We start from the raw sequence: 27,571 nt of genomic DNA, 5'->3' as shown, positions 1-27,571 counted from the left end.
TAAAAACTCAAATACAAAGAATTTTTTTCCAAACTTAAAAGGCTTACGTCGAAAATCGTATCCCATATCGATCCAAAAAACTTTCGACATTAGGGACCAGTTGGAGCGTATTAAAAAATTGAACAACTTTCAATAAATATCATTTGGATGATATTTATACCGCGTGTGCGCACTCAGAATACGCGGTTGGACGCCAGTTCTGAGGGATGTTCCTTTATTTCTACTTCGCGGTCCCAGCGACGCACACGGACGCCGCTCTTCCGTCTATACTGCGAGCGATATCGACGCGTCGCGACGCATTCCAAAAAATTTATACCGTTTCGTTATTTTTTCCTGGCGATAAAGTTTTACGACTGTGGTTCGCGCGAGAAGGGGTCTTTATGATTAAATGACCATAGCCTAACTAAAATACGGACGTATGATAGTGTTGTTGTTTCGAGGTTTTGATATTTTTTATTTTGGGCAGTGATGTGATATAAACTGTGCGAAATGACCGCCAATCAATGGATAATTGGATTGTTGCTTCTTATTTCAATGATTTTCGAAGGTAAACATAATTAATTAAATATATTGACAGATTGTTTAATGGATCGTACCATACTGATATTATTAATTGAAATATAAAGTTTTATTATATAAAAAAACGTTATATTTCAATTAATTAATTGTATTAATTAATGTACAGAAAATATTCCAGAAAGATAAAAGGAAATTAGGATCAAGGTATATTTTTGATAATCAATTAATTAATAATATATATATTATTTTTCTCTCGAATATTGTTAATTTAATTTATCCTGTTGATCAATAAATTTTAAAATGTGATATACATTATTTTGTTTATGAATAACTTATTGAATTCCTGCGTGTAGGAATTTTATTATTTGCTTTATTAATATATAATTAATTAATTCGTCTAAAACACTTCATTTAATAAAATAATATCAATAATTAACAGAAATAATTATTTAATTACTACTTATTACTTATTTGATAAATTAATATATATTTTACAAATACAATTTCATATTTTATTAATTTTCATCTAGGTTTTAATGACAAAATATTTATAAAGAGAAAATTTTAAAACTATACGAATTATAATTAATAATTTTATTGTTGTCATTTACCTGTTCACTCCCGCATATTTATTAGGCAATATTTTAATATTTAGAATTAAACATTATACCTAACATAATCAAATTTAAATTGTTGTATATTGAAAATGCATATTTCTCAATTGCAGGTACACTTTAAAAGTTTAAATACGGTAATGTGCACTTCGTTTAACCATTCGTATTTACCATATTTTAATCTTTTTTTTCGTAATAATGAATCGTTTAACAATAGCGATTTTGTGCGTTTTCTTGTTACTCGTTGAGTATGTGGATTTTTCAAAAAGTTTAGATGAGCGTGCATGCCCCAGCAATTTTTTCTTTAGCCTCGAGAAGCCTGGTTTTATACAAGGTGACATTTCCGTACAAAGTAACGGAACGGATGTAACGATGTTGATAGAGATGTTGGTGGAAAACACTTCTGATTTTCAAGCAGATATACAACTACTTTCTACAGATATCATTGATATAACAGAAGATGTTATTTTGCTGTACAAAATAACGATGCCAGTGTTTAAAAAGCATTCTCCTCAAATAACAACAATTATAGTGAATGAAGAGGAAATTTGTTGGAGTACCGTTACTTCTTACGATGGCCTGGGTATGTTAACTTTACGTTATGATTCAAGGACCAACGAGACAGTGAAGACAATATTGCCACATGATGTAGTTCCTCTTGCTCCATTAGATGTGGATGAAAGCGAGATTCATAACAATAAGTTGTATGGAGTGTTCAATATACAAGAAAGCCCAAAACCACCACAGAAGAAATTTATGAAAGTTATAAATAAGATAAACTTCAAGCCCAAGTTACCAAACCAATCAAGCATGAAGTATCCCATATTTGTAGGGAGTGATGTTCTCAATAGCGAGTACCAACCTTTTTATCCTACATTTGCTGTACGAGGACACAGTGAATTGAGCATTGGAGATAGTTTTCAAGGGCCAAAACCTATTTTACCATACGGTGACGTTTGCGGTAAACCCGTTGTTACCAATCAATTAATTGTTGGAGGTTCAGAGGTGCCCAATGGTGCCTATCCGTGGTTATCAGCCTTGTTCAAAGTTCAATCATCTGGTCTGTCATATATCTGCAGTGGGAGTTTGTTTTCTCACAAACATGTAGTTACTGCAGCACATTGTGTCAAGAAGAATTCGAAATTGTTAAAGAACAAAGACTTACTAGTGATTTTAGGCAAGACGAACTTGGCTAGATGGGTTCCCAGTGAAGGTGAACGTATAATGGAAGTAGAAAGTATCTACGTTCACCAAGATTACATATCATCTAACAGTGATGCCGATATAGCTGTAATTCTCTTGCGGGAGTCGGTAGACTTCACCATCTTCGTAAGACCCATATGTCTGTGGGTTGGTTCTAACAAGTTACATGAAATCGTCGACAGACAAGGTATTGTTGCTGGGTGGGGTAGGACCGAAACAGGTTCGATATCGTCGGAACCCAAGCAAACTTGGATGCCAATTGTTGACCAGGAAACTTGCATACGATCTGCCCATCAATTCCAGTTTATAACTTCCAATCGAACCTTCTGTGCTGGAATGCGTGATGGTTCTGGACCTTGCAATGGTGACTCTGGAAGTGGATTTGTAATGAAGAGGGACGGTGTGTTTACTCTTCGTGGTATAGTTTCGATGTCCATTTCGGACACTAAAAAGAGAAGTTGTGATTTAAGCAATTATATTGTATTTACAGATGCTAGTAAGTTCATCGATTGGTTACTTTCATTTATTAGTAATTAATATGTGTATTTCTAATGCCTAAATATAATTTCATTTATGTAGTGTTCTAATTAGTTGCATAATTACATACGATAAAATATATTGCTGTTTTATAATTCATTGTATATAATATGTCATGTCATAATAGATTTAATAAACTACATAAAATGAAAAATGAGCTTTTTTCAAATATGTCTTTGGCATATACAACTAATTTTTCTTACAGGAGTTTTTCCTGAACAATGGTTGTTTAAGGATATTCTAATTAACGGTGTAGAAAAAGAGTGGATGATAACCACTCTCTGATGCAATCATCAGATAAAAAGGTGTTTCCAAATCACGAGTGTAAAGATTCATCTGGATTATCAATAGATAGTGTTTTGTCGCTCCAAGATATTCAAGCCGAGACTGTCTGCAGCCATTTACGGAGTTACTTAATTTCAAAAGAAACGCATCAAAAGAAATTATTGCCTTTTGTGAGTCAGCATTTTAATTGAAACTCTCCGCGAGGGAACCTGAGGCTGTAACTAAAGATTAAACCGCATTATTTGAATTTCTGACCTTGATAAGTTTGCCACTCCACGGGGATGTTCGCTAACTTTCACTCAAAGATATGGATTAATTGAGATTTCACACCATCTTGTGTATGCTTTGGATTAATAACATTAGCTTCTTGAGTCTCTCATGTGAACTTTAATCTTTGATCATTAACAAATAAATGTCTTTGAAACTTAGTTTTAGAAATAAGTGGTAATTATACTGCAATAATAAATAAAGCGTGGTTGTTAAATTTTAACGCAATAAAAGTACAATTAATTTAATAATGAATACTTTCGGATTGAATTACAAGACCCTTGCTTCTTCTTTTTAAGAAACTTGGCGTATGCTTTTACCTAAGGAAAACAAAATAAATTAACATCGCCTAACTTGGAGAATCTTTCTTTCAGCAAATGTAACAACAATTAAATTATCAGAAGTAAGAGCTCATTATTGAATTAACATACTTTAGAAGTTAAACTTATATCCAACTTCACTATTGAATTAAAGGGATGTCGAGTTTCTTTTTTACTAATTGAGTTAGTTCTATAAATATCTTAGTTAAATTTTATGTCCCATTTACTCAAGTGAATAATTTTTTATACGAATATTAATCTCTCCATGAGGGGTCGCGCAATGAAATTTTCCAGTGGATAATTCTTTATTATGGAGTGTTTAGGACATATGCCAGACATAATATACGCGGTCAACGATGAAATATTCATTCTTCGCCGTATTAACTTTTTTTAAAACATTTTATTGTAGTCACATGATCTGCAATTCTATCATAAATATGCAAATACGAGAACAGTGCAACGGCTGTATCACATCCTTCGGACATGCTTTGGGTTTAATATATTCAAATTCTCAACGTAACGGTATTACGGGTATTAAATAAGGAGATACGTTGTATTAAATTATTGAATATTTTATCTTCAAGACGACTTTATTACCAGGGTTGATTAAAATTATGTTTTATTCACCAACACCATATTGTGGTCCACAAAATGATTTAATCAGTTTTACACACTGGACGTAATCGTAAATTATGAATTTAAAGCCTGTTTACAAAAATGTAAGAAGTGAAATTAAACATTAATTAATTAATTTATAGCATTGTAGAAATCTTCGTAAATATTTACATGTAAATAGACCGCGATCAAAATAGGTTCATTAAAATACGCCCATTATAAGAAAATTTTGCGCTTCGTTAATTTTGTTAATTATAAGTTAATTAGCATTCCCCTCACGACATCTTCGGCCATTTAATATAATTTTAAAATTAAAACAAACGAAGACAAAAGTTTTAATTTATTTTTAATGCACAATTAGTATTATAGTTCCAAAATTAGAAGTGCAGTGAAAAATGTTCTGGCTCTTATTTCAATAGAGTTAGGCAGTAAATTAAACAAGATCGTCCAGAATTTAAATTGGTAATTAACTAACGTATATATTCTTCAATTTCCAACCTCTTACAAATATGGTACAGGATTAAACCTCATAGACGATATACAACTTGAGGCTATATTACCTATTTACTGCTTAACAGGACTGTTGTTGTTGATGATGTTCATGGGGATGTACGTATTAAATTTGATCTAATCCAAAACAATTAATTCATATACTTGTTCTGTTCTAGACATAGTAATTAGTTTCAAATATTTAAATTATTAGCATCAAGCAAAAGTGGGAAATATACCAAATAATAATATAGAATCTGGCACGTAAACACGTTTAAATATATATAATATTAAGATAATTTGCTGTATTAGGAGATATTTTAATAATAATAATATTTATTATATAGGTATCTATCATAACATTTGTGCTTACGCTGTTAGTAGTTAAGCCCTAAAGGTAAAGCAAATATTGTTGTTGATGTCAGTTTGTAACATGATTATTGATGTTTAATATTATGTGAATATTTAATTTAATCTTCATCTAAGAGAGAACAAAAATATAATAATTATCGATTAGAAATGAGTTTTATGTATCTTTATTGAAAACAAGAGAAAATAAATTTACATGTTTAAAAGACTGTTTATTTTATATTTCACTGTTTCTCGTTATTCAAATATCATACATTATTTAAAGATGATCACTTAATGCTCTCGAAATGTTCGCTACAATTTCCGTATTTATAATTTACTACTGCATTGTTTTAACCATTTGCTAATAACTATTTATTACAAGCTGTGCATCAGCATGGATTATTTCTAAATCAGACGGGGCCACCTAGTTAGAGGGAATTTAAACCGGGAGTTAACTAGTTTTGGTAGTGAACATTTTATCCAATTTCCAGGCTCTTACAAATACGGCACACATATAAATTGGTGATTAAATCCTTCATGTGTTATATAAATTCACCATTATAGTTATTAATTCCAATTTGGTATTAAGCAGGATTGTTGATCCTCTTGTCGTGCACTAGTTGATGTAAAGCGTACGCATAGTTTTATACCGAAGCAGTTGATACGATAATTAAAGTTAATATTGTTACACGCTGTAATATTTATTATGGTGTTTCGCAACAAACGTTCGAAAATAAATTTTAGAGGAAACACAAACAATCGTCAAAAATCTCGTGTAAATTCCTAAAACACATTCCACTATGTGTTCTTTTGATCCTGATAAATTGATGAAACCAGATGTTGGTAGCAGTGATGTTGCGAATCACGAGCCGGGTCTGCAGGTGTTTCAGAAATTCAACATGAATATTCTTTCAGGCCTGCATCATATAATTCATCTAATTCCCAGATGTTCACAAAGACAACGAATGCACTAAATATAAATCTGGCACGCAACACCAACTCTGTACACACGCTCGAAATAATCTTGGTTCTTTTAAATGGTTTATGTTTGCCGAGTCTGTAGTTATCGCATGCGACACATTTCATGCACTTATGTTAATTCTATTATTAAGGTGTTATAATAGTAATGTTCGTGTACGCTCGTCGTCAACAATATCAAAAGCAATATGGATTTTTTCAGCAGTAATTTCTATTCAGACTATGATTTATTTCGCGAAGGCTAATTACTATTGTTTCATTAGTAGACACATTTATATGCGTGGTGGATGTGTTTACCCACTGTAGTAATTACGGTTTACTAATTTATAGTTGTGCTAACAATAAGTATTTAATATTAAATTATGCTTACTTAATGTTAATGAAAATATAAGCATGAATAGCATAAACATTGAATGATACATATTATTTGAATACTCAAAAGTTACCTAGCAAAATACATGTATGTATTGAGCTTCTCCTGAATCCTCACGTAACTCTTTTGCGTATCTGCCGAAGTTTAAAACATAATTTATCTATTATTTATTATTTAAAGAGAACTCGGATCACAATGGAAATAGAGTAAATTGTTCAGAAAAGATGATACATACGTTGTTTACACGTAAATTGTTAAATATGAAAACACAAATATTCTTTGTGAGGATTTGATATGTCCCCAGTTACATAAAATATAATAAATTCACGTTAGTGTTCCCTTGATGCAGCACAGTATTGTTCCAAAAATATCATCATCTGCTTTAATTCGCTGTTTTCCTCTTTCTACACGCTACACGTCCTGCATATATTCTAAATGCCTCCACCATGTTTGAGGCAAGGTGTGTCTTGTATCCCTATTTATAGTTCTTAACAAAACACTTAAAACATTTTGATATATCGTTAACCACGCCTTTGTCATTTCAACATTTCAAACAGAACATGGCAATGTGAATAACAGAAATAGTTTGAATCGTAGCACTTAAGATTTTTGAATACCATTAATTACTAAAGGTGTACATTAATTTGTTTATTTTTTGTAAATAGATCTTAAAATTGTTCATTTAGTACCCAAGTGTGCTTTCTAATGGTGATCGTAATAGCACAGTAATTAAAACAAAACATTGAGAAACCAAGGAGAGAAAATTTGCTAAGAAATTAATGTGGCTGAATTAATACTCGGATGGATGAGTGGCACAACAACGTTTTACATATTTCTCATCACCGTTGACTAATTAATAACTGTGTATTATTAATCACACTTAATCTGTGAGGTATAACCAGGATAATCTTAATTAATATAGAACCAGACTTGCAGATGTGACTATCTTCGATTTTAATTGTCATTTTCTGCCGTTCCGAATGTTTCCATGAGGAAACGTTGGCACGAGAAGTGAATGAAAGGTGATGAATGAATAATTTTACTTAAATCCGGCTGTTCGCCGACGTAGCAAATTGACTGTTAAATTTTAAATACTTGCTACCTACAATGAGGCCAATTATCTTCCTATCTTTTACCACAATGAGAATCGACTCACTTTTGCTATTACCTATTCAAAGAAATAGTTAAACTTATTATACATTTTTAATAACCATAAAATCATTTAAGAGATTACCGAGACCGTATTTTAACAGTGTTTATTTTTAATTAACTAATGACATTCGTTTATTTTTCCGTGCTAATGAGTCTTTTTGTGCCTCATAACGAATGTAAATGGCACTGTTGCATGCAACTTTAATAAATAACGTGTAACAGATTAACTCAAAAATTCAAGTCGACTTATTGTATGTATTTATAATTAAATATGCAAATATGTTTTTGTGTAATATTCGTTTTGTGGCGCTTTCAGATAATATAAAGGCTTTAAGCAGATTAGGTTTAAAAAATATAAATAATATTATAGTTATTTTAAACTCAATGTAATAAGAAGGGCCGCCGTAGGGTAAAATCTTCGCGAGATAATAGTCGTTGGAAGTTATCAAAGAAGAGTCAATTTGGGTATTTTGAAGTACACTCAAGTCCCATAAAACCATAGCCAAAGAAGTACTGGGGATTAATAAAGGAGTTTGCACATCGTTACTGGCCCGTGCAGCTGTCGAACAATCCAACAAGGTCCGCCCGGTTGATCCCATTAAATCGAATGGTCCGTCGTGTCCACTAACGATTCCAGGATTCCTTCGAGTGGGTGTATCGCGTCGCGAAGGCATAAAATTGTTTTGTCGCCGACTTGATGTACTACAAGAGTTTTTATGCCCGTAACGAAGTTCGTCCCCTTGAACATACGAGCGTAACAAAGCACTTGTTCCACAACAAACAGATACTCTCCAGCGTGCTTATCTTGTTCCTGTGACCCCGATACTTTGTCTCGTTTTACTGCTTTCACTAGGTGACACGGAAAATCTGATTTTTATTTAGATGTACCCATTCTTAAACCCCTATTATCCATATGTTAAAATTTGTTTTTAGTAATTTACAGTTAACTCTTGTATTTCATTAATATTATTTCATTAAAACCAAAATTGTTAAGCTGGGAGACTGCACCATGCATCATAATATTTATTTTTTATAATCTTTAAAGCCGGTTAGAGGAAAATCAATAGAGACCGTTATAATTAAATATTGTTGAATATTCGTCGATGTTTTACAACACTTTAAGTTTGGAACTTAACCCTTTTCAGTTTTGGACTATTTTCACAAAAGATTTAAATTGTTTTTCTTGGATAGATTTATGGGTTTGTTCTAAGTTCACGGTATGAAATCGTTTTTCTTATCCTTGCAAATCATTTATTTACCTCATACAATTTCAGATTTTATGATTTGATTATAAATGTGAACAAATGAGGTGGCATGTACAATTTAAATCCATCTCTTACTTACTTATTAGGTTCAAGATGCTTAACTTATTTACAAGTTTTTTACACTGATACGAAAGCACGAATTATAATAGAGTTGCGAGTTTAACGCGAATTAACTTGTACTTTTGCATAAATCTCGAGTGCGGATAGAAATGCATATTTCAAAATTAGCACGGTAGGTTAAATGCTTTGTTGGCATTTATTATTTAGAGCAATTTGTAGCTTTACTTATTTATCTAGATTTCCTTGTTTAATTGATCACAATAATCAATCGGGGTGAATAAAATACATAAACGTTGCATTGTTCTTCCAACAGAAATTTATAATTCATTAAATTTATCTCTATTATAGAAAAACCACATTATTCAATTGCTGACTCGTCACTCATTCTAACTATTCAGTGCTCACATGTGAATGAATTATTAGAAATGAAACATCTTAACAAAATGGATAAACGCATTAATTAAAATATTTGTTTATGCTAAAACATTGCTATGTAACGTGTTAATGTATCGAACAATTTTTATACAAAGGCAATAGATCAAATACGTTTTAAATAAAACAATTTTCAATTCACAATGTGTATTTAATTAAAAACACTTTAAAGGCATGAAAAACATTTTGTATGTTTTTGCATATGACACTCAATATCCATTATTGCGCCGCTGGAAGTTGTATCAATTAATTTCGAACTGTGACAATAAAACGTTTAATCAAATTTATGCATAAAAAATTAATCAAACAATGTTCGTAAATTCATTAGGATTTTTTTAATTTGTTGAGTAATTTTGATGAACGATTATTTGGAAAAAAATTCACAATTTTTAATATATTTATTATGGAATGAATGTACAAATTCAAGAAGGAGTTAAAAATGTCATTGTTGTTTAGTACTTCTGTAATTTAATTAAAAGCTCTGTTACTAAAGCATTTTGTCCTTTTTGCAAGTGACATTGAATATGCATTATTGCACCGCCAGAACTTGGCAATTAATTTTGAACCGTGAAACAATAAAACGTTTAATGAAATTTATGCATAGAATTAACAAACATTAAATTTCACAAACAGTATTTATATCTCCACTAGAGCTGACTTTCATACGTAAAATTTAAAAGTATGGCCCATATAAATTTTCTGTACAATACGTTTTAATGCTGTTATAAAAGGCCTGATGTGAATAAATAATAAGGGCCGTGTACTCACTAACCTCCAACGGTGTTATATGTTTACGAAATTAAACCGAATGCTATTTTGTGTATCATTCTTAGATAACAGTTTTATTAAATTTTTACATGTAAATGCATTGCACCATTATTTATAATAACTTTATTATAAAGCATTAGTGTTGATGAGTAATATAAATTGTCGTTCCCTGTGCTTATGAATTGTTGTTTTCCTGAAAGAACATAAACGAACAGATGAACTACAAACTTACAATCAACCCAGCGATTCCATCAGCTAATTAATAATTTCCCTCAAATCATTAAACTCCTACGGAGACCGCCCGTAAATTATACAAAACTAATATTAGACCCGTGATTATAGCCGTCTCTAATTGTTATTTTCTCATTCCAGATGTTTTCGCATTGAAAGACGTCGTCTTGACAATCGAGCCGAAAGTAGTGCAAAGACTGCAGCATTCAACGTTACGATGCTCGTACGATCTCGAAGACGACGTTCTCTATTCGGTTAAGTGGTATAGAGGGCGACACGAATTCTATCGGTACACCCCTAGCGAGACGCCCAGCACGAAAGTGTTTCCTTTTGGTGGAATCACTGTGGATGTAAGTATTCTTGTCTTCATTTTCATATATGGCTTTAAACTTTTTTGAAAACGTTTATAATTGTATAAAAGTATTTTCATTAACGCTTTATTTTTTTATAAATTTAGACTACAACTTGTTAAATGTATACTGTGTTGAATAAAGTTTTGAATATATTTTTATTATATGAAAAGTTCTGAAACATTGGGTTTTATTAACCTGTCAAGCATGAAACGTTATAGTTTTAAACATATAAAAATAGGATATGCAATATGCTGAAATAATTATTGCGTCATTGTACATATAAATTTTAAAGACTAGCTTCAAATTTAATTAAAAACATAATAAATTCATTTATGTTTTTATGTTTTAATAGGATTAACGATTTTAATGCTTTTAACTATTGAGCTATAAATCAATTTAATTTCAAATAAAGTGTCACGAACAAATTACAGGTTTCATGTTATATTTATACGTTTTAATTTTATGAAAATATAATGACATAAATATCGTAATGTAATTAATCCAATTTCACGGATTATTTGATATATTTAAAAATATTATAGGATAAGCAAACAAGTTAAAAAATTATTTAAATTTTAACTAACAAATAAATTTAAATTTAACTAATTATAATTAATTAAATTTTTAAAATTAACAAATTAAATAATATTATTAATATACTATTAATCCTATAGTTTTTTAATGTTTTGTTTAAAAGTTTTTGTTATAAGTAGATTTTATTTTAGGTGTCTGTATTTCAACGTTAATCTAAACATTCATTCATTTATTAAATAATATTTATAGGTATAGGAGTTAACAGCTTTTATATATATTACACGACAGTTAAAATTTATGGCTAAAGTTGTTTTTATTACAATTTAAAATCAGATTAGCAAGTGTCAGTGACGTTCTATTCCACCTTTATTCTGAATTTATGGCGAGCAGTCCAATTTAAGGGAGTTTGAAGATAAGTGTAATTTGCAAATTGCGACTAGGAATGTATTGTCCGATCGTATTTCATTTTAAACTAATTGTCCAGTTGATTTAATAATGTTTAAATTTGAAACTTCTAGAAGTTGCGTTTCATCACAGTTTTTGTGTTGCAGGTGAATAACTCAAATAGTACTCAGGTAGTACTTAGAGATATTGAATTTAATTTATCTGGTAACTTCAGCTGCGAAGTTACAATAGATGTTAGATTCTCAACAGGGATGGACACAAAATCAATGCTTGTAGTTCGTAAGTATTCACTTTAATTATTTATTTATTAAATAAATTTAATTTAAATTTCGAAAGTTTATTCTAATAAAATATGTAAAATTTTCTTAATTACAACTACTAATGTTTTGAAGATTTTGAAACTATTATACAACTTGTTTTGTGTTAAAATAAAGCTTAAAACTACTAATTACGGCTAATAGTTTTAAGAAAATATATACCATATTTATTAGTAAAGTTATACTATAAACTAGAAATAAACTTTCTTAATCTTGGACACATATAATTTTATATGCGTTATCGTAAAATGGATAAATACGAGGCACTGAAAGAACTTTTGCTGACAAATTATAACCATTATGGTAAATGAAGTGATCGCGAAAGTTTTCCTACTTCCGCGTATAAATTTTTCATTTTCAAAAGAAAGAAAATCTTTGAATATCCCTTCATAACTTTACGTCAGTTATTCAGCAATTTTATTTGAGTTTAATTGAATAATAATATAAACTCATATCTCATAATTTTAAAAAATCATAAATTATTTTGATACAATATTTACTCAATTGTACCTCCTATTGTACGTATGAAATATGTTAACAACTGGTATAATTTGTATGTAAATGTGCTTAACTGTAATCTGGATACCTAATTATAATTAAAATTCCTTATAGGCATTGTAATTAGCTGTTTGGATTTGAATTAACTTCAATTGTCACGTAAATTTAGTTCGTTCAGTCCAACTATTCAATTGAGGCACGAGTCTGTCTGACCACTGAAACTAAATTGTAATTATACACCAGTTTATGAGGCTTTGGCATTTAAAACTTAATATTGAATTTTGAATATTGGCGAATGCAACATAGTTTAGTTTCCCAATCAAGAATTTAACCAGAAGTTTACTTGAAATAAACATTAAATATAATCCGAAGCAATAAAAAGGTAAATTTTATTTATTCTGCATATTTCTGAATCAAGTGCTCATATTTTAAAAATCGGTCCATCAAGTTTATGGCACTCGGTTGAATTTTATTCCTGAAATATATATATATTTCATATCCATCTAATATGGAGCATACTTAGGTGCTTTGAGACTGAATATACAATGTCTCCATTCATATCAAATGTATCGTATGGATAACAAATGTCCTGTTTTTCCCAACTTATTGCTTGGATGAAAGTGATACTTAAAGTTGAAATGATACAATAAAACTTTTCAATTTTATTTTTCCTTTTGTTTTTGGTGATATATCAACCTTCATTTTTTAGACATTTCATTAAAAAATGCCTTCATTGAAGTTTTATTAGTTTAAGTTTTTAAAATCAGTATTGATTTTTTTGCTGTTTAGCATAACATAATTATAAATTATACACGGTCTCAGTTCTCACATACCACCAGAAAACACAATGAATCTTAATTAAACCACAATGTCGACAGCATAAGCCCGCGTACGTGTTCCAAAAGCCCTTAAAATACACATCATCTCCCTAAACCTAAGTGTTTCATTAGGTGCTGACACTATGTAATCATTTTTGGTAATTAATATGTCTTTACTGGGAGTGTTAGGATTTGCATCTGGATTGGAAACATACATATTCATAGTAATTACAAACCGCCGTTTGATTTTTTTGTAGACGACGAAGTTTCTGTTTAATATATACATCAAAGACCCGAGATATAATTATACAATTAACACTGTGTTAATTGAGACGTTTATATTGTGTAAATTCGAGTCTTCCTATCGATACAGTTATGTGGAGTCAGCTTGTGGAAATCCGCCAGGACAATTTGGCCATTATCCTTCTGAGAATTAATGAACATTTCGAAACTTTATCATTATTACAACTATTCAAAAGTAAGTGGCTCGCAGAGTAAATACTGCATACTACAAAACGGTCTGCTAAAACTAATCTTCAATAGAATCGTATAATCTGACTTGGTTCAACGTGAAATTATAATTTAATATATAATTCCACATCAAAGGAAAACGCGATTACTACAGCTAGTATTTCAGGCGGTATCGCTGATGCAAATTTTAATTATATACCTAGCGATTATGATTAAACGACTTTAATTATTAATTGTATTAAACGCACAGTTGAGAATAAAGACTACTGACAAAACAGTCATGAAGACTTTTCTTGTTTACGTATATGTAAATGTATGCGGCAGTTTTATCTGAGTCAGTATTTCATTTGCTTAATTACATTATTTGGAACGCAAACGCAAAGAATTCACAGACACACCTTTACCAAACACGCCACTTGTTTCCTAAAATTATTTGACTTTTGTTATACTGTAATTGGTGTAAACTGTATTTTGATAAAATTAATAATTTAAATTTCATAATTTGTGGTAAATGTTTAATAATTAATTTTGTCATGGTATAATATTAACCCTAATAAACGATATTATTAATATACGTATAGTGGCAATCAAATAAAGTAAACACGTCGACATATTTTTCTCATGTCCAATAAAAAAAATTTATGTTTGTATCCAATTACAGATTTGCAACATCTGTACGAATGCGCTATTACCGCTCCCTTATAATCTTTCAGATGAAAGAGCCGGATAGTAATAAAAAATGGACCCTGTTTTTTGCAGTCTTTACATTCATTATCGCCAAATAAATTTTTACATGATAGGCGCAAGATATCCAATGTTCGCGGCAAAAAAACGTTATGTCTAAAAAACTAAGCGAAAAAAAGTTGAGCCATTAAATCGGAAAAATCAATTGATGGACGATAATGACGGCCCATAAAAGTAAAGTAGGTGGGCTGAGCAAAGAAAAAATATTCGGGCTTGTTTTCTGATATCGTTAAGTTTGTTTACATCGCACATCTACAACAATATACGCAGGGTCTTTATTATATTTCAGATGTGGAAATCGGTTTTTTCTATGTTTACTCTGGCGGGCAATTTCCAAATTACATTTTACGGGAACGTGATGTAATTGATATTTCCGTGTTCAACTTCCTTCAGTAAAGATTGGGGATGTGTGTCTTGTTTGTTCGGTTCGTAGTTTAAGGAGAACAAAAGAAAAATTGTTTAATTTTGTTAGGGGCAGTTTATTGCTTCTCCTCTATCAAAACAACAGTTAATATCAATTAAATAAATTGAAGTTCATTTGTCACTAATTTGTGAGTATAATGGAGTAAAATAGAAAAATTTTGTTTTTTTTTAACAACTTATTTATTTTTTAAATAGACTGTGCTGTGCGTCTTGAAGAAGATAGTCTAGTAAATATATAAAACCATAAAATATTGACTATCTAGAGCTGCAAATATCGAAATAATATTACTGATGAAAATAAAATGTAATTGAAAATATTTTTAAATCTAGGAAATTCCAATTATTCCAGTTCAAAAAAATGCGAATTGTAATTTTATTTGTAATGAGACAATTCAACTAATCAATTTAATTTTAAATTAAAATGTAGATATAAATTTTAATAGTAATAATTGCCTTATAAAATTAAAAACTGACATAATAGCAGAATTTATTATATTAAAATTGAATATATTTTTTTTTCCAATATGAATTTATTGGAACATAAATATGTTATCTTTTGAAAAAACCAATATGAAAATATGTATTTTCAGTAGAATATTTTGTGAGACTTTATTTTAACAAAGTCAAACAAATGTTTATATATTAAATAGCGCATTCGCCATTTTTGAAATAGGATTTTGTGATTTTCAGTTTACAAGATTAAGTTTTAGAATATAATTAATTGATTAAAATTTAAACATCAATAGAATATAGTTTTAATTAATCAATTGTTAAACTCATAGTATTAATAATATATCATTCTTTGCAATTTGTATTTTTTCCGTAATAAATCAACAATGATAAAAATGCCATCCTTCCCATTTTTCATAAATTCCTCCTAAATTATTTACCCTGTTACCATATTACACATCAAGATGCCGGCCATATCAAATTTATCATGCATAATTGCACCCTAAATCATGAAAACGATACACTGGAACAAACCCCGCTGCTTCGTAATAAAGAGAACAACCCGAAAGAAAGAGGGAAAAAAAGCCCAACTGTCAAGATACATGATTTTTCCGCTCTAACACATTTCTATTACCTATGGGGTATGGAAATTCAAGTCGCAGGGAAAACTGTCTACTATTTTATTGTCTGGAGATATCCTTCCTCTGTTTATTTTGTTACGTATATCCTTGACTCGTCTGATTTACATCAAAGCCGGGTGTCAATGTCATCGGGTGACTTAATAAATTCTTCGCTTTTTCACAAACTAAATTTTCTGTACCTATTGTTCTGAAATTAAATGTAAAATAAATTTAATAACAGGAAGCTAAAATTCATTGAACTACCCAAAACCAAGGAACAAACTTCTGAGTATCTACTCGGCCGTTCTAATGTTGAAATATTTATTTTATTTTGTTTTGTCTTGGAAACTTAAATGTGTTTTACCCGTTGTTAGCTTAGAACTTCATACTTCCGAGTACAGTCTGCCTTGCACCACTCCAGAAACTCCATGGAATATTTTCTTTCCATCTAATGGCTGAAAAGTGCTTTGTGTGTAAACATTAACTACCATCTCAGCGATTTCCAGCCACGGATAATCTTTCCGATATTAGCCATAACAATCGGCACATGTGTATTTAAACGCTTTTATCGTTTTCTGCCAAGAATAATTGCCTTCCCGTCTCTCATATCAAGCCCGGAGTTAATAACGGATACTTTGGATAATATGGATGTATTGCATACTTCTTATTTGATGAGTTTGCATCTAACCTACACCATAAATTTGTTCATACATAGTTTATGGTCTATACTGTTAACAGTTCTTCTGCAAAATTATAATTGAAAGTGCATTCTTTAATATTTAATGAATTAATTATACCGAACCTGTTAGACTATTTTTATAATTCCACATCCGTTTTATTTGTACCGCCGTTTGAAAATCCATAATTAAATAAGCTGAAGTTCATGTTTTATTTATAACGTAAAAACTTCATTATTTATTTCAAGACGTAAATACAAAGTTATACTTTATGCAAAATACTTTAACAAATATAGATAACATCCATTATAATTCCATTTTCTTTCAGATATGTGCTTGAATAGGAAAGTTTTACGTACTTATTCTGTGTCATTATTATTTAAGGACTTGTTATCGTAGTTTCATAACGATACCAGAAGATATAACTATTATTGAGCTAAAAGCAATAATAATTGGCCATTACATCCAGATAATTAACTAGCACCTTAATACGAGCAGCGTAGGAGCATTACAAAATAAAAAGTCCACGGGTAAACGTTACCTTTATCAAAGAAAAAGGACCAAAACAATCTGATATTTCACATCCGTCCACTCCATTTGAAGCTGAAATATACGAATCAAGATTTCTCTTTATTTTTACCAATTCCGACTAATTGCTGATGTAATCCGCCGTTTTCTGATACTCAGCTATTGTGCTTAAGAGAAACTTGCTTGTTTTGGTAGCTGGGAGTTAATTAAGTTAATGGACGTGTCATCAAACTGTAATTGAAGTTTGTTGAATTATTGAGTCTTGGAAAAATTGATAAAAGTTCCGTTGACTTTAAATTACATTCTTAGAATGATTTTGGGTGGATTAAAACTAATATTGTTTATGTAAATAACTCGACTTTGTTTACTGCGTACACAATGTACAATTATGACATGCAGAGTAAATCTATCCGGTAGTATATTTCGCAAAACTAACATAGTGAATATTAATTTAGATTACGATATTAATTATTTATTATATGTTAAACCGGGCAAATGCGAATACCTACATAATTGACTTTAGGGAAGGCCCAAACCGTGTACTGGCAAATTAAATGTTAATTTGTATATTTTCCACGATAAATTTTAATAATGTGCATTGCAATACGTTTGTTAACATTGTATGCCCGTAATGCGGTTATGAAATAACTAGATTGTAAATTTTAGGCATTGTTGATTAGATGATTATTTGTTGTTGTTGACAATTGGAAGCTAATATTGCATTAAAGTCAGTTATCATATTAATTTCCATTAGTAAAACTATAGTATAATATGATCACTTCATTCATTTGATCAAATTACAACTTTACTAATTTTACAGTTATACAGGATGTTAAAAAACATAATATATAACAAAGTGTAACAGTATGAGTCAAAACAAACTGAACTGAAGTCTGATTGAAACATTTATTTACAATTACTTGTTATTCTAAGCAGGTACATTGTGTTTGTGTAAAGGATTTTCATACTTTCTAAAACAACTAAACATTTTTTATTAATTCGTAGTTAGGTGTATATAGGAGTAGACTAACATTTTTACATTACCCAAAAAAAAATAAATCAAATGGTTTAAATCGGGCGAACTATCTATTTATGTGGAAATATTTGGCTAAATGGAAATAAATGCTAAGGGAAAATGAGCAGAATCATGCAAGTCAACGTTTATTGCCTTTGTTTCAAAAAATATGTATATATATTTTTATTAAGCATAGTGCCAAACATGTGTATTCTAAAAATTGATCTCTCGGGTGGATCAACCTCATCCGTAATAAGAAATTTGAAATTAAGACGTGAATCAGTATTTTTTTATAAGAAATCAGATTCAAAAAAATAAACTTGATCATAGATTGTGGAATAGATACAGACCTTGGCAGGTGATATATATAAGCCTCACCGCAAACACGTTGATCTTTAATGCTAAGCCTATTTTCGCGGCAATACATAAAATCCATACTGTTTAATTTTTAGAGTAAACTACTGTATATGCAATATGAAATATATATTCAAAAATTTTTCATATTTCAGAAACTATTTATCTGCAGATCTGTGTTTATTATTTTTTATCGTCCTTTTTTAACAACACATATTCCATCTGATTCATGTATTATATCTGTCTCAACATTTGAAATTTCTACTTGTTTACGCTTAGATGATGCAATTGACGATATTTATTTACACAGAACATTCAAAGCACTTAAACATGAACAAATTTAATATACATTCATACTAACATCTGTACATTATAAGCAATATTGCACGGCAGGAATATTGCAGTCGGTAATCCTTTTGTGTATCAGAAATTCTGCAGTATGCCAGAGAGGAAAATATGAGCAATATGCTGAATTCGTGGGTAAATAAAATCTTTTCAACCAATTTCATCTCAGCTTAAGCCAAATATTACGTGGCAGAAGTACCAGTTACCTTTATTTTCTGCATTCGTATCACCGTCGTGAAATGGGGGAGCACTGTTTTGTCGTCGATATGTTTTATTGCGTGCCTTTTGATTTTTTGATTCGATAAATCGTTCGTTGTTTTGTTACATAATGACAGAAATGGTCGAATTCTCACGGGTAAATTTAAAGAAATCAAATCTCCATTTTATTGTGTTTGCATTGGACGATATCAGTTAAGGGATTTTTTCAGTGATTTTATTTTATTACAATAATACAATAAGTTTTAATACCTTTAGAGGATGTAATTAAATTCAGACGTACCGAAATAATGTACCTAATTAATTAATGGTTTTCATTATAAGCTTTTTCAGTTTGTTTTGTTAGGAACTCGTTTATTTTTTTGCATGCTTTCATTTCAACACAAAAGTAAAACCTGTTTATTAATTATGTTTTTCACTGAAAATAGAGAATACATGTCAAGGGATTAAAGGAAGGACTTACATTAAATTCAATATCTAATAGAACAAGAATGGACAACAAACTGAGCATATTTGTCTAGTAAACCACAATGTTTGTTCTAACACCTCTGACATATTGTTTGAACCTCAGGGTTGGATTAATGCAGAAAGACAAAGCTATGTCATGTATTGTCTTTCTAATGTACATATATTAAAATATTCATTAAATTAATTAAATTATTTGCACCTACGTATAATGGCTTGCTTATGACACAACGTTTTCAAATAATTAATTAATAATTAAGTTAATTTGTTATTTTCCTTCATAATTAATAATTTATAGAAAAGAATTTTTGAAATGACATCAAAGTCCAAATTTTGATACACTGAGTTATTATCCTTGATGATAATGGGCTTGGCTAATTTGTTATCTATTTTAACCTGAAGATTTATACTATTTATCATAGGTGTTCAAATAAATTTACCAAAGTTGTTTGACCTCCTTTAATGTTTTTGAATATTAATATTTTTTATCATTTTTAAAAATAGGTTACAGTATGTGTTTTATACGTTTGTTAATATTCTATAATAAATTGCATAATATTGAAGCTTATAAATTTATATTATTATTATGTTATATTTTTTTAATATAAATTATATAATTAATATTTAAATTGTTAATAAAAAGTTTCAATTTTCATAATAAGCGTAATACGATTACTTCACATTAAGAATGCTTAGGTCAGATGTCATCTTACGCAGTTTAGGAGTCGCTACAAGTAAGATTCGTGCTCTCCCTAAACAACACCCTCGTCTTTGTCAGCTAACAAATTTGGATGTCTCAGTAGCAGGATTTAACCTAACAGCACATTGAAATGTCACTGGTTCACCTGGACCTGCAGCAGGAAACTGACAACTTTTCGCAAAGCTTGAAATTAAGATTCGTCAAGAGTTAATCATGAGAATTTAATTGCTGTCGCCTGAACGTTTTAGTTGATGACAGAATTGTGTCACATAACATTAATTTATTGTTAAATCGGCACAAGTGTAGTCGAGCTGTTTTATTAACATTTAAACGGTTGTCAGTGTCAATAAATTAATAAAGTATAAGACGTGTACTTTTTCCCTTATTTTTATTTTATCCCATTTATCTCAATTTATTTCCTTTAAGAATACAACTTCAGTAAACAAGCTTTATCGTTCATCGAGTAATATTCTTATGATGCCAAATTTTGATTAATGAAGATGGAACGGGGATAGAAGCCGGTTAATTTTCCTCTGTGAATCCTTATAAATTTATTATGGCGTATTTTCCATTTTGTAAGATTGATTAACACATAGATTACGGTTTGATATTTAATAAATAAACATTTTTATTCCGTTTTCTGTACTCTTTAGGTATGCGTTTAGGTATATTTGTCTATATAAAAATAATAATTTTTTAATTACAATTAATTACAGCAACATTAAAACTTAATGTATTGCAGTTAACTGACACGACATCAGAGAAAAACTTTAATTATTCGCTAAAGTGCAATACATGTACTATTTCCGTATGCAATTTCATAATTATCTCGGGATGTCAAAAACACTTATTACTATTATTATATTAAGTTAATTGTAATAACTGTTTTTTATTATCAAAATAAAAAAGATAGTGACCGAAGTCCTTCATATTCGTGATTAATAAAAATTTTAATGCATATGCATTTACAGGTATTATAATTAAGTATCAGGATGTATATAATTTATAGCCCAAATATGTGGGAGTAAATCCATAAAATAATGCATTGGTTTTTTGCATTTTTACTGACATTTATAGTGTTTTAGAAAAATAGGATAATTAATTACGATAAAAAGCCTTGACATATTGTCATCAATTAGTCAGGTGAAAGATTATAAGAATTTGGTGCATTTAGGTGAAAAAATGGCCACCTTCCCTTCACTTTAGCAAATAATTAGCATACAATGAATTAAGTGGCAGTGAAAAGAAATTGTTGCATTCATTTTTCCTCTTTAAAATTTTAAATAGAAACTGCTTAATAATCATCTAGGACAAATTTCAAAATAATTACGTTATAAAAACGTCGTAATAATAATTAATCATTTATTCCAGAATTGCCAGACTTCCCTCCGAAAATAAGCGTGGGAAGAGAGCCCCTGGACTACGGAGACACTTTGCGTGCGAATTGTTCCTCTCCACCCTCCAGACCTCCAGCCCACCTCACTTTTCTGCTGAACAACTTAACGGTATTGTATATTTAATTAATGAGATAAGAACGGATGAACACTTCTTAGTTTCCTTACTTCTCTTCCAATTTGGTAACTGATGGCGGTTAAAAAGCGACAAACAAATTTATTATGAATATTTCAAGCTTTTGGACAACCTAAATTTTTAAACTTGAATTTATTAGAAATCACTTTACATTTTGCATTTACTTTTTACCTTATTCAGCCATAGTTTTTGTGTCTGGGACTACGTTCTGTTTCTGATTTGATTGTTGACTTTAGATTACATCCATTGTTTTCTGAGAAAACTACATACTTTCAGCCCTTATCAATGTTTTCTAAGGTCCAAACAAAAGATTTTGCCATTTCATTTGTACGGGCGTACGTAGACTTGAGCAAAAAAAAAATCACTTCACTCACTTAAATAATTTAATTAAATTTTTACCGTAACTTTGGCCAACAAGTTATATTGAAGTTTTAACCGTGCACTTTTCACTCCCGCCAAACTCATGTACATTCTAGAGACTCACGGGAAGAAAATAAAAAAAGCCCCCATCGCCACTGTTCAAGTTTTCCCTTGAACAACTCGCAAGACAGGTATTTAATTAATGAGATAAAAATGTCTAAACACTTTTTTTCAGTCTCCGGCAGCCCCGTTTTAAGATCAATTTAAATTTGCCGGAGAGTTTGCAGTAAGTTGGACCAGGTAGAAGTTCATTCTCACATTTCAGGAGTTTTAAGTTGCTACTTCAAAATTAAAAAGTGGTCGAGTAAATATTTAATCTTATTTAAAATCCTCTTTGCACAGGCTTAGTTTGAACGAATTTTCTTATGCACATAATAAATAGTATTTCTAAGGAATGAATGAATAACAGATTTTAATTAAATTTAGCATTTTTTTATTAACCCTACTAAATTTATTCTAAGTGTACTTTTATTTACCATACAATATTAGTAACAGTCCATCTCAATTATTGTGCAGATACAATTATTATAAAAATTTCTGCGTATATTATTTATTATTTATTTCTGTGCTTTTATATATAAAAATAATTATGTGCGCATAATAAAATAAATAAACCACAGTGAGGGAACGAACCATTAAATTAAAGTTGTTCAAAAGTACGCCATATCATTTGTCCCGAATTTCCGTCGACCCTTATCGAACTTTATTAATGAATGGCCGGATTATTAATGAAAAACTTTCGTTTGGTTTTCAGGTCGCACGTAGCGATCCACTGCCGCCCAGGAGGACGGCTGATCTCGCCTGGAGCGATCTGTCACTAGAAATGGAACTGTACGAGATTCACTTCAGTCAGGGTAGACTTATGTTGCAGTGTGTGGCCGAAGTGGCCGGTATATACCAAGAGGATGCTGTTCTTGCACTCGACAGCGCCAGAGAACCGGTACCAGAAAGAGGTAAATAACATACATATTCATCCCAATATTCTAATATAATTTTTTTTATTACTATGATTCAAAAGGTATTTTACATGTTGCATCACGTTTATTCACTCTATTAGAATTCCGTTAAAATTAAATATCAACGAGCTAATTTGCAACTTTGCAACAAATTTAGTTCATTAATATTCAATATTTTGGTTTCTTTGAAATATTGAAATGCCTAAATGAATTATTTAGTTCCGTTTGAAAATATAATTTACTTACCTACCTACCTATGAATATTTAATAAATACTTTGTGATAATCTTTAATATACCAGTCATTAAGCTGACAATAAACATAATTTTTTAAAGATAATCAATTAAAATTAATTTAAAACTCTGCTTTAAAATAACAAACTACATTTCTAAAGTCTGCCAATTAATGGAATAGCAGTTTACTTCCCAGACGCCCATAAATAAATTAGAAGACTCCTAAGTGACCGAACTGGACAAATAAAGGACTGTGTAGGCCCGACTCGGTTGTTTATTTGTTTAATTTCGTCTTCGGGTGCGAAAATATTTGCTACCATTATGACGGAATGAATTTAATTTCGAGCAGTTCTTAGGACAGGTGTGAATTAATTCCTACGATTTAAATTAATTCCAGTTGAAGCTGTTTCGCAACACAAAGGAAGATAAATAAGATGGTACGTTTAAATATTCTCGCCTTGAAGTTTGGTTTATTTAGCGCACGGTGCGTTTTGTGTTCGCTACGTTTTAATCGATTTAGAATATATATGATTGATTAAAAATTCGTCCTGGATACTTCAATTAATTTGGAATAATGAGCGAAAGAAAAATTAAATATTAACACAATTTCGTTTGAAATTAATTATGAATTTGTAATTGCTTTTTGCGTAGCGAAAATGCGCAATAAATTAGTTGTTACGAAAGGACTTAAACTTCCGGTGCAGTTATGTAATTAATTTTAAATAGACTGCATTCCATCTTTTTATTCGATATTTCGGCTCCGAGCTCTGTAGTTTAATAATTAATTAATTATTAAAGCATTTCATAAATTCATAGAAAAATGTAATCTCTTTTTACCAATAATCCCTGAAAACTTTTCACTAGTCTATAAATTTTAAAACATAGGGCAATATATAATATTATAAAAACGCAGTTTCAAATAAATATCGTGTAAAACGTGAATTCAAAACACACCGACACAAAATAGTCCATTGCATTTAATCCTGGTATGTTAAAAATATGTTTACAAAGTTGTACGTTACACCCTATCATATTTCATTCGGACTTTCAGATTTATCGTATCGAATTTCGTTTAAAACTAACTAGAAACAAGCAAAAAGGGAAACATAAATCACAAAGCTCAAGGCGGCATCATTCAAAAATATGATCGTTAGTGGGTCCAGTAAAGTATTTCACTGTTTTAATGCGTTTATATTTTTGTTTCAGTGAGCGCAAGTGGGTTTCCTAACTGCAACGTAAGCGATAGGACTCTAATAGTTTTAATACATTTGTATATTTTGTCGTTTTGGAGATAGGGGTACTTTTAATTTATTTCATTGCAGTCGATTTGATTTTATAAATGTGGTCAGTGGAAGTTGTTGCAATGCTTACAGGTTTGAGATAAAGTTTGTTGCCATTGGTAAATTCATATATCTCAAAATAAATTGGAACAAGCAACTGAGCCCATTAATGTGAACTATCTACTTATTACGTGACCAACTCATATTATTATCGCAGTTTCCTGTTTTTTCCTTAATAATTTCTTTCGTAACTTACATAAAACACGTTTAGTCTTAACATTAAATTACCCTAAAATGTGGTTATGTAGTATTTTCAAACTAGAGAAAGTTATGAGCTATTGAAAACCACACATTTTCCCCCTGAATTTGTGTGTAACGGGATAACGTTTAGTAAAACTTTCAAACTATTCATTCTGATGTGCACTTCAGTAATAACACTCAAAAAGACTACTATAGGTACCGTAGTAATTTGTGTGAATCACATTCCAGAATTAAACTCAAGAACATACAGTACCCTGCAAATAGCAAATAAATTTAATCTAGCGGAAATAATACTATATAAATTGCTGTGCTATCTGAGTAAAAAGAACACGTCCGAGTACTCTGAAGTAGGTTAACTTTAATTGGCAATTTTTCAATATAATTCTTTTTTAAAAGATTATTGCTTTAAAACTGAGAGCCAGATAGATGTTGTTTCGATAGTGATCCAATTACCGATAGCAAATCTAATAGAAACTTACCAATTTGTACATGTTCATTTAGTTCGTCGTAGGGTAACAATTTATTTTGTTTTAACATTTAATATGTACATTTCTTCATCACTGTAGCATTTAATTCAGTTTTAGAAAAAAATATAACACTAGTAACTGAAATAATAAAACGAAAATGCCCAACCATTTCAGCTGAATATTTGCCTGAAGCTTTATAACAGAATAAACCCACTATTCTTATTTATATTCGGAAAAGGTTACCAATAGGAATGGAAAACCAAAACAAACGACGGCGATAGTCCCAATATAACAGAAAGAAGTTTACGCTTAACTGGACTAAACACACAATCATGCGAAAATACGACAACGTTCCCCCGAAAAATGTTCCAACGGGGTTAACGACAGGAAACTGATAGTGACGTGGATATTCTGTCTCTATGTATCGGCATTTGTTATATGTATTATTGCGAGTTTCCCAAACAAATTTTCTTATTTGCATACTCGAAAAACATGTCACAAATAAATATTTTTTCAAACTAGTTTTCTTATTTTTTTACACTTAGACAACTTTGATAATGTATTATTATTTAATATTTACTGTATAATTTAACATTTTTTTACTGAAAATCCAAATATTAACGTACACAATTTTATATGTGGTCCATATAAATCCCATTTGGATTAGAACGAAAGCGGTCGCGCGATATAACATTTAATATTTTAAATTAATGCAATAAACCTTCGCATTGTGTAGGTCATGTTGGCGTGCTGCATTCAGTAAAAGCTTTCCGATAGTTCCTCTTTTTATTAAAAACCGTATAATCCGACGAGTTGGTTGCGGAGTTTGGTGTCTATTTCGCTCGCTTCCATCCCACGGGTGCCGTTGCTAGTCGAGATGGGATGTGCTGAAGACGTTGCCGCATTCTAAATATTAACGTATGCAAATGTTTACCAAAATATAAACCTGATTAGGGACGTAATGTATTCTTCTTCTTCCTTTTCGTCGGTCTAGATTTATTCATAAACTTCTGTCCAGAGAAATCTGTAAGATAAATCGTTTGTTTACATGTTCCCCGCACATACCTACATGTTGTAATAACTTGTACTGACAGAAACTTGTAAATACGCAAATAACAAAATGAATTACGACTACAGTGTTAAATGTGTTACAATAGAAAATATCGTAATAGTTTTATAAATAAATTTTGTACTGATAATATATATATGAAATAAAACTGTCATAAAATAGGAGATAATTGTTTTAAATAAGCTATATAAAACAAACTAAGTTTAAGTCAATTAAATGATATACATACATATATTAAGAAGTTAGACAATCACCTTCCCATGTGCAAAGCTCAACAACTATATGTTTTTAAACTGAAGGCTCAAAACATAAGGAGAAAGTGAGTTAAAAATTGTCCAATTATTGAGTCAGGAATTGAATAATCTTATCAAATAACTGCTTTTAAGGTTGTTTCTTTGACTGAATTCAATTTTATAAAATGCCGCTTTAAATTTAGATGAAATAAACGCCAGTCCTAGTATAGGAATAATATTTAAATGGATAAACACGTCATTTGTCATGACACTAATTCGATATTTGTATAGCTTATTTAAGTAAATGGATATGTGTTAACAAATTAAATATTTACAATCAGCTGTAGATATAAAAACATATTAATGAAACGATTTATGTCCACGTTTTTTGTTATGAACGATTGTTAACTGTGATAATATTATTAAATACAGCCGTTATGTTCAAGGAGTGTTTTATTTTTGTACATATTCTAGTTAACTTTTGCAGAAAATCACAATAAGGTAAGTAGTTCTTAGTTTTGTTTCAAAATATATATAAAATCAGTAATTAATTAATTTTATTATATAATAATATTTAATATAAGGTAAGTCGAAGATTTTATATGATTTTTATGAAAAATAATTTTTAAAATATTTATAGATGTTCATAGTCAATCATTTTAATAATAATAATAATAATAATAATAATAATAATAATAATAATAATAATAATAATAATAATAATAATAATA

The 27,571-nt window shown here is 30.1% G+C and overlaps 1 protein-coding gene across 1 annotated transcript; it reads left to right on the top strand.

Moving 5' to 3' along the window:
* The first annotated feature begins 246 nt into the window (after window positions 1-246).
* LOC109596209 (uncharacterized) lies at window positions 247-27,285 on the top strand. Its single transcript, XM_020011705.2, has 6 exons — window positions 247-547; window positions 10,601-10,809; window positions 11,898-12,030; window positions 21,764-21,897; window positions 23,097-23,295; window positions 24,737-27,285. Exons 1-6 carry the CDS (start codon window positions 490-492, stop codon window positions 24,823-24,825), a joined length of 822 nt encoding a protein of 273 aa, XP_019867264.2. The 5' UTR covers window positions 247-489; the 3' UTR covers window positions 24,826-27,285.
* The last annotated feature ends 286 nt before the right edge of the window (window positions 27,286-27,571 follow it).

This window comes from Aethina tumida, chromosome 3 (assembly GCF_024364675.1).
Source record: "Aethina tumida isolate Nest 87 chromosome 3, icAetTumi1.1, whole genome shotgun sequence".
Lineage (NCBI taxonomy): Eukaryota > Metazoa > Arthropoda > Insecta > Coleoptera > Nitidulidae > Aethina > Aethina tumida.
The sequence above is the reverse complement of the archived record's forward strand: the minus strand, read 5'-3'. Positions and strand labels throughout refer to the sequence as shown.

What these genes read in the sequence shown, in the direction of transcription:
- LOC109596209 (XM_020011705.2), top strand. Translation starts at nt 490, where the DNA reads ATGACCGCCAATCAATGGATAATTGGATTGTTGCTTCTTATTTCAATG. An exon ending in TATTTCAATGATTTTCGAAG is followed by an intron (nt 548 to 10,600) that starts GTAAACATAATT and finishes TTCTCATTCCAG; the next exon opens with ATGTTTTCGCATTGAAAGAC. An exon ending in TTGGTGGAATCACTGTGGAT is followed by an intron (nt 10,810 to 11,897) that starts GTAAGTATTCTT and finishes TTTGTGTTGCAG; the next exon opens with GTGAATAACTCAAATAGTAC.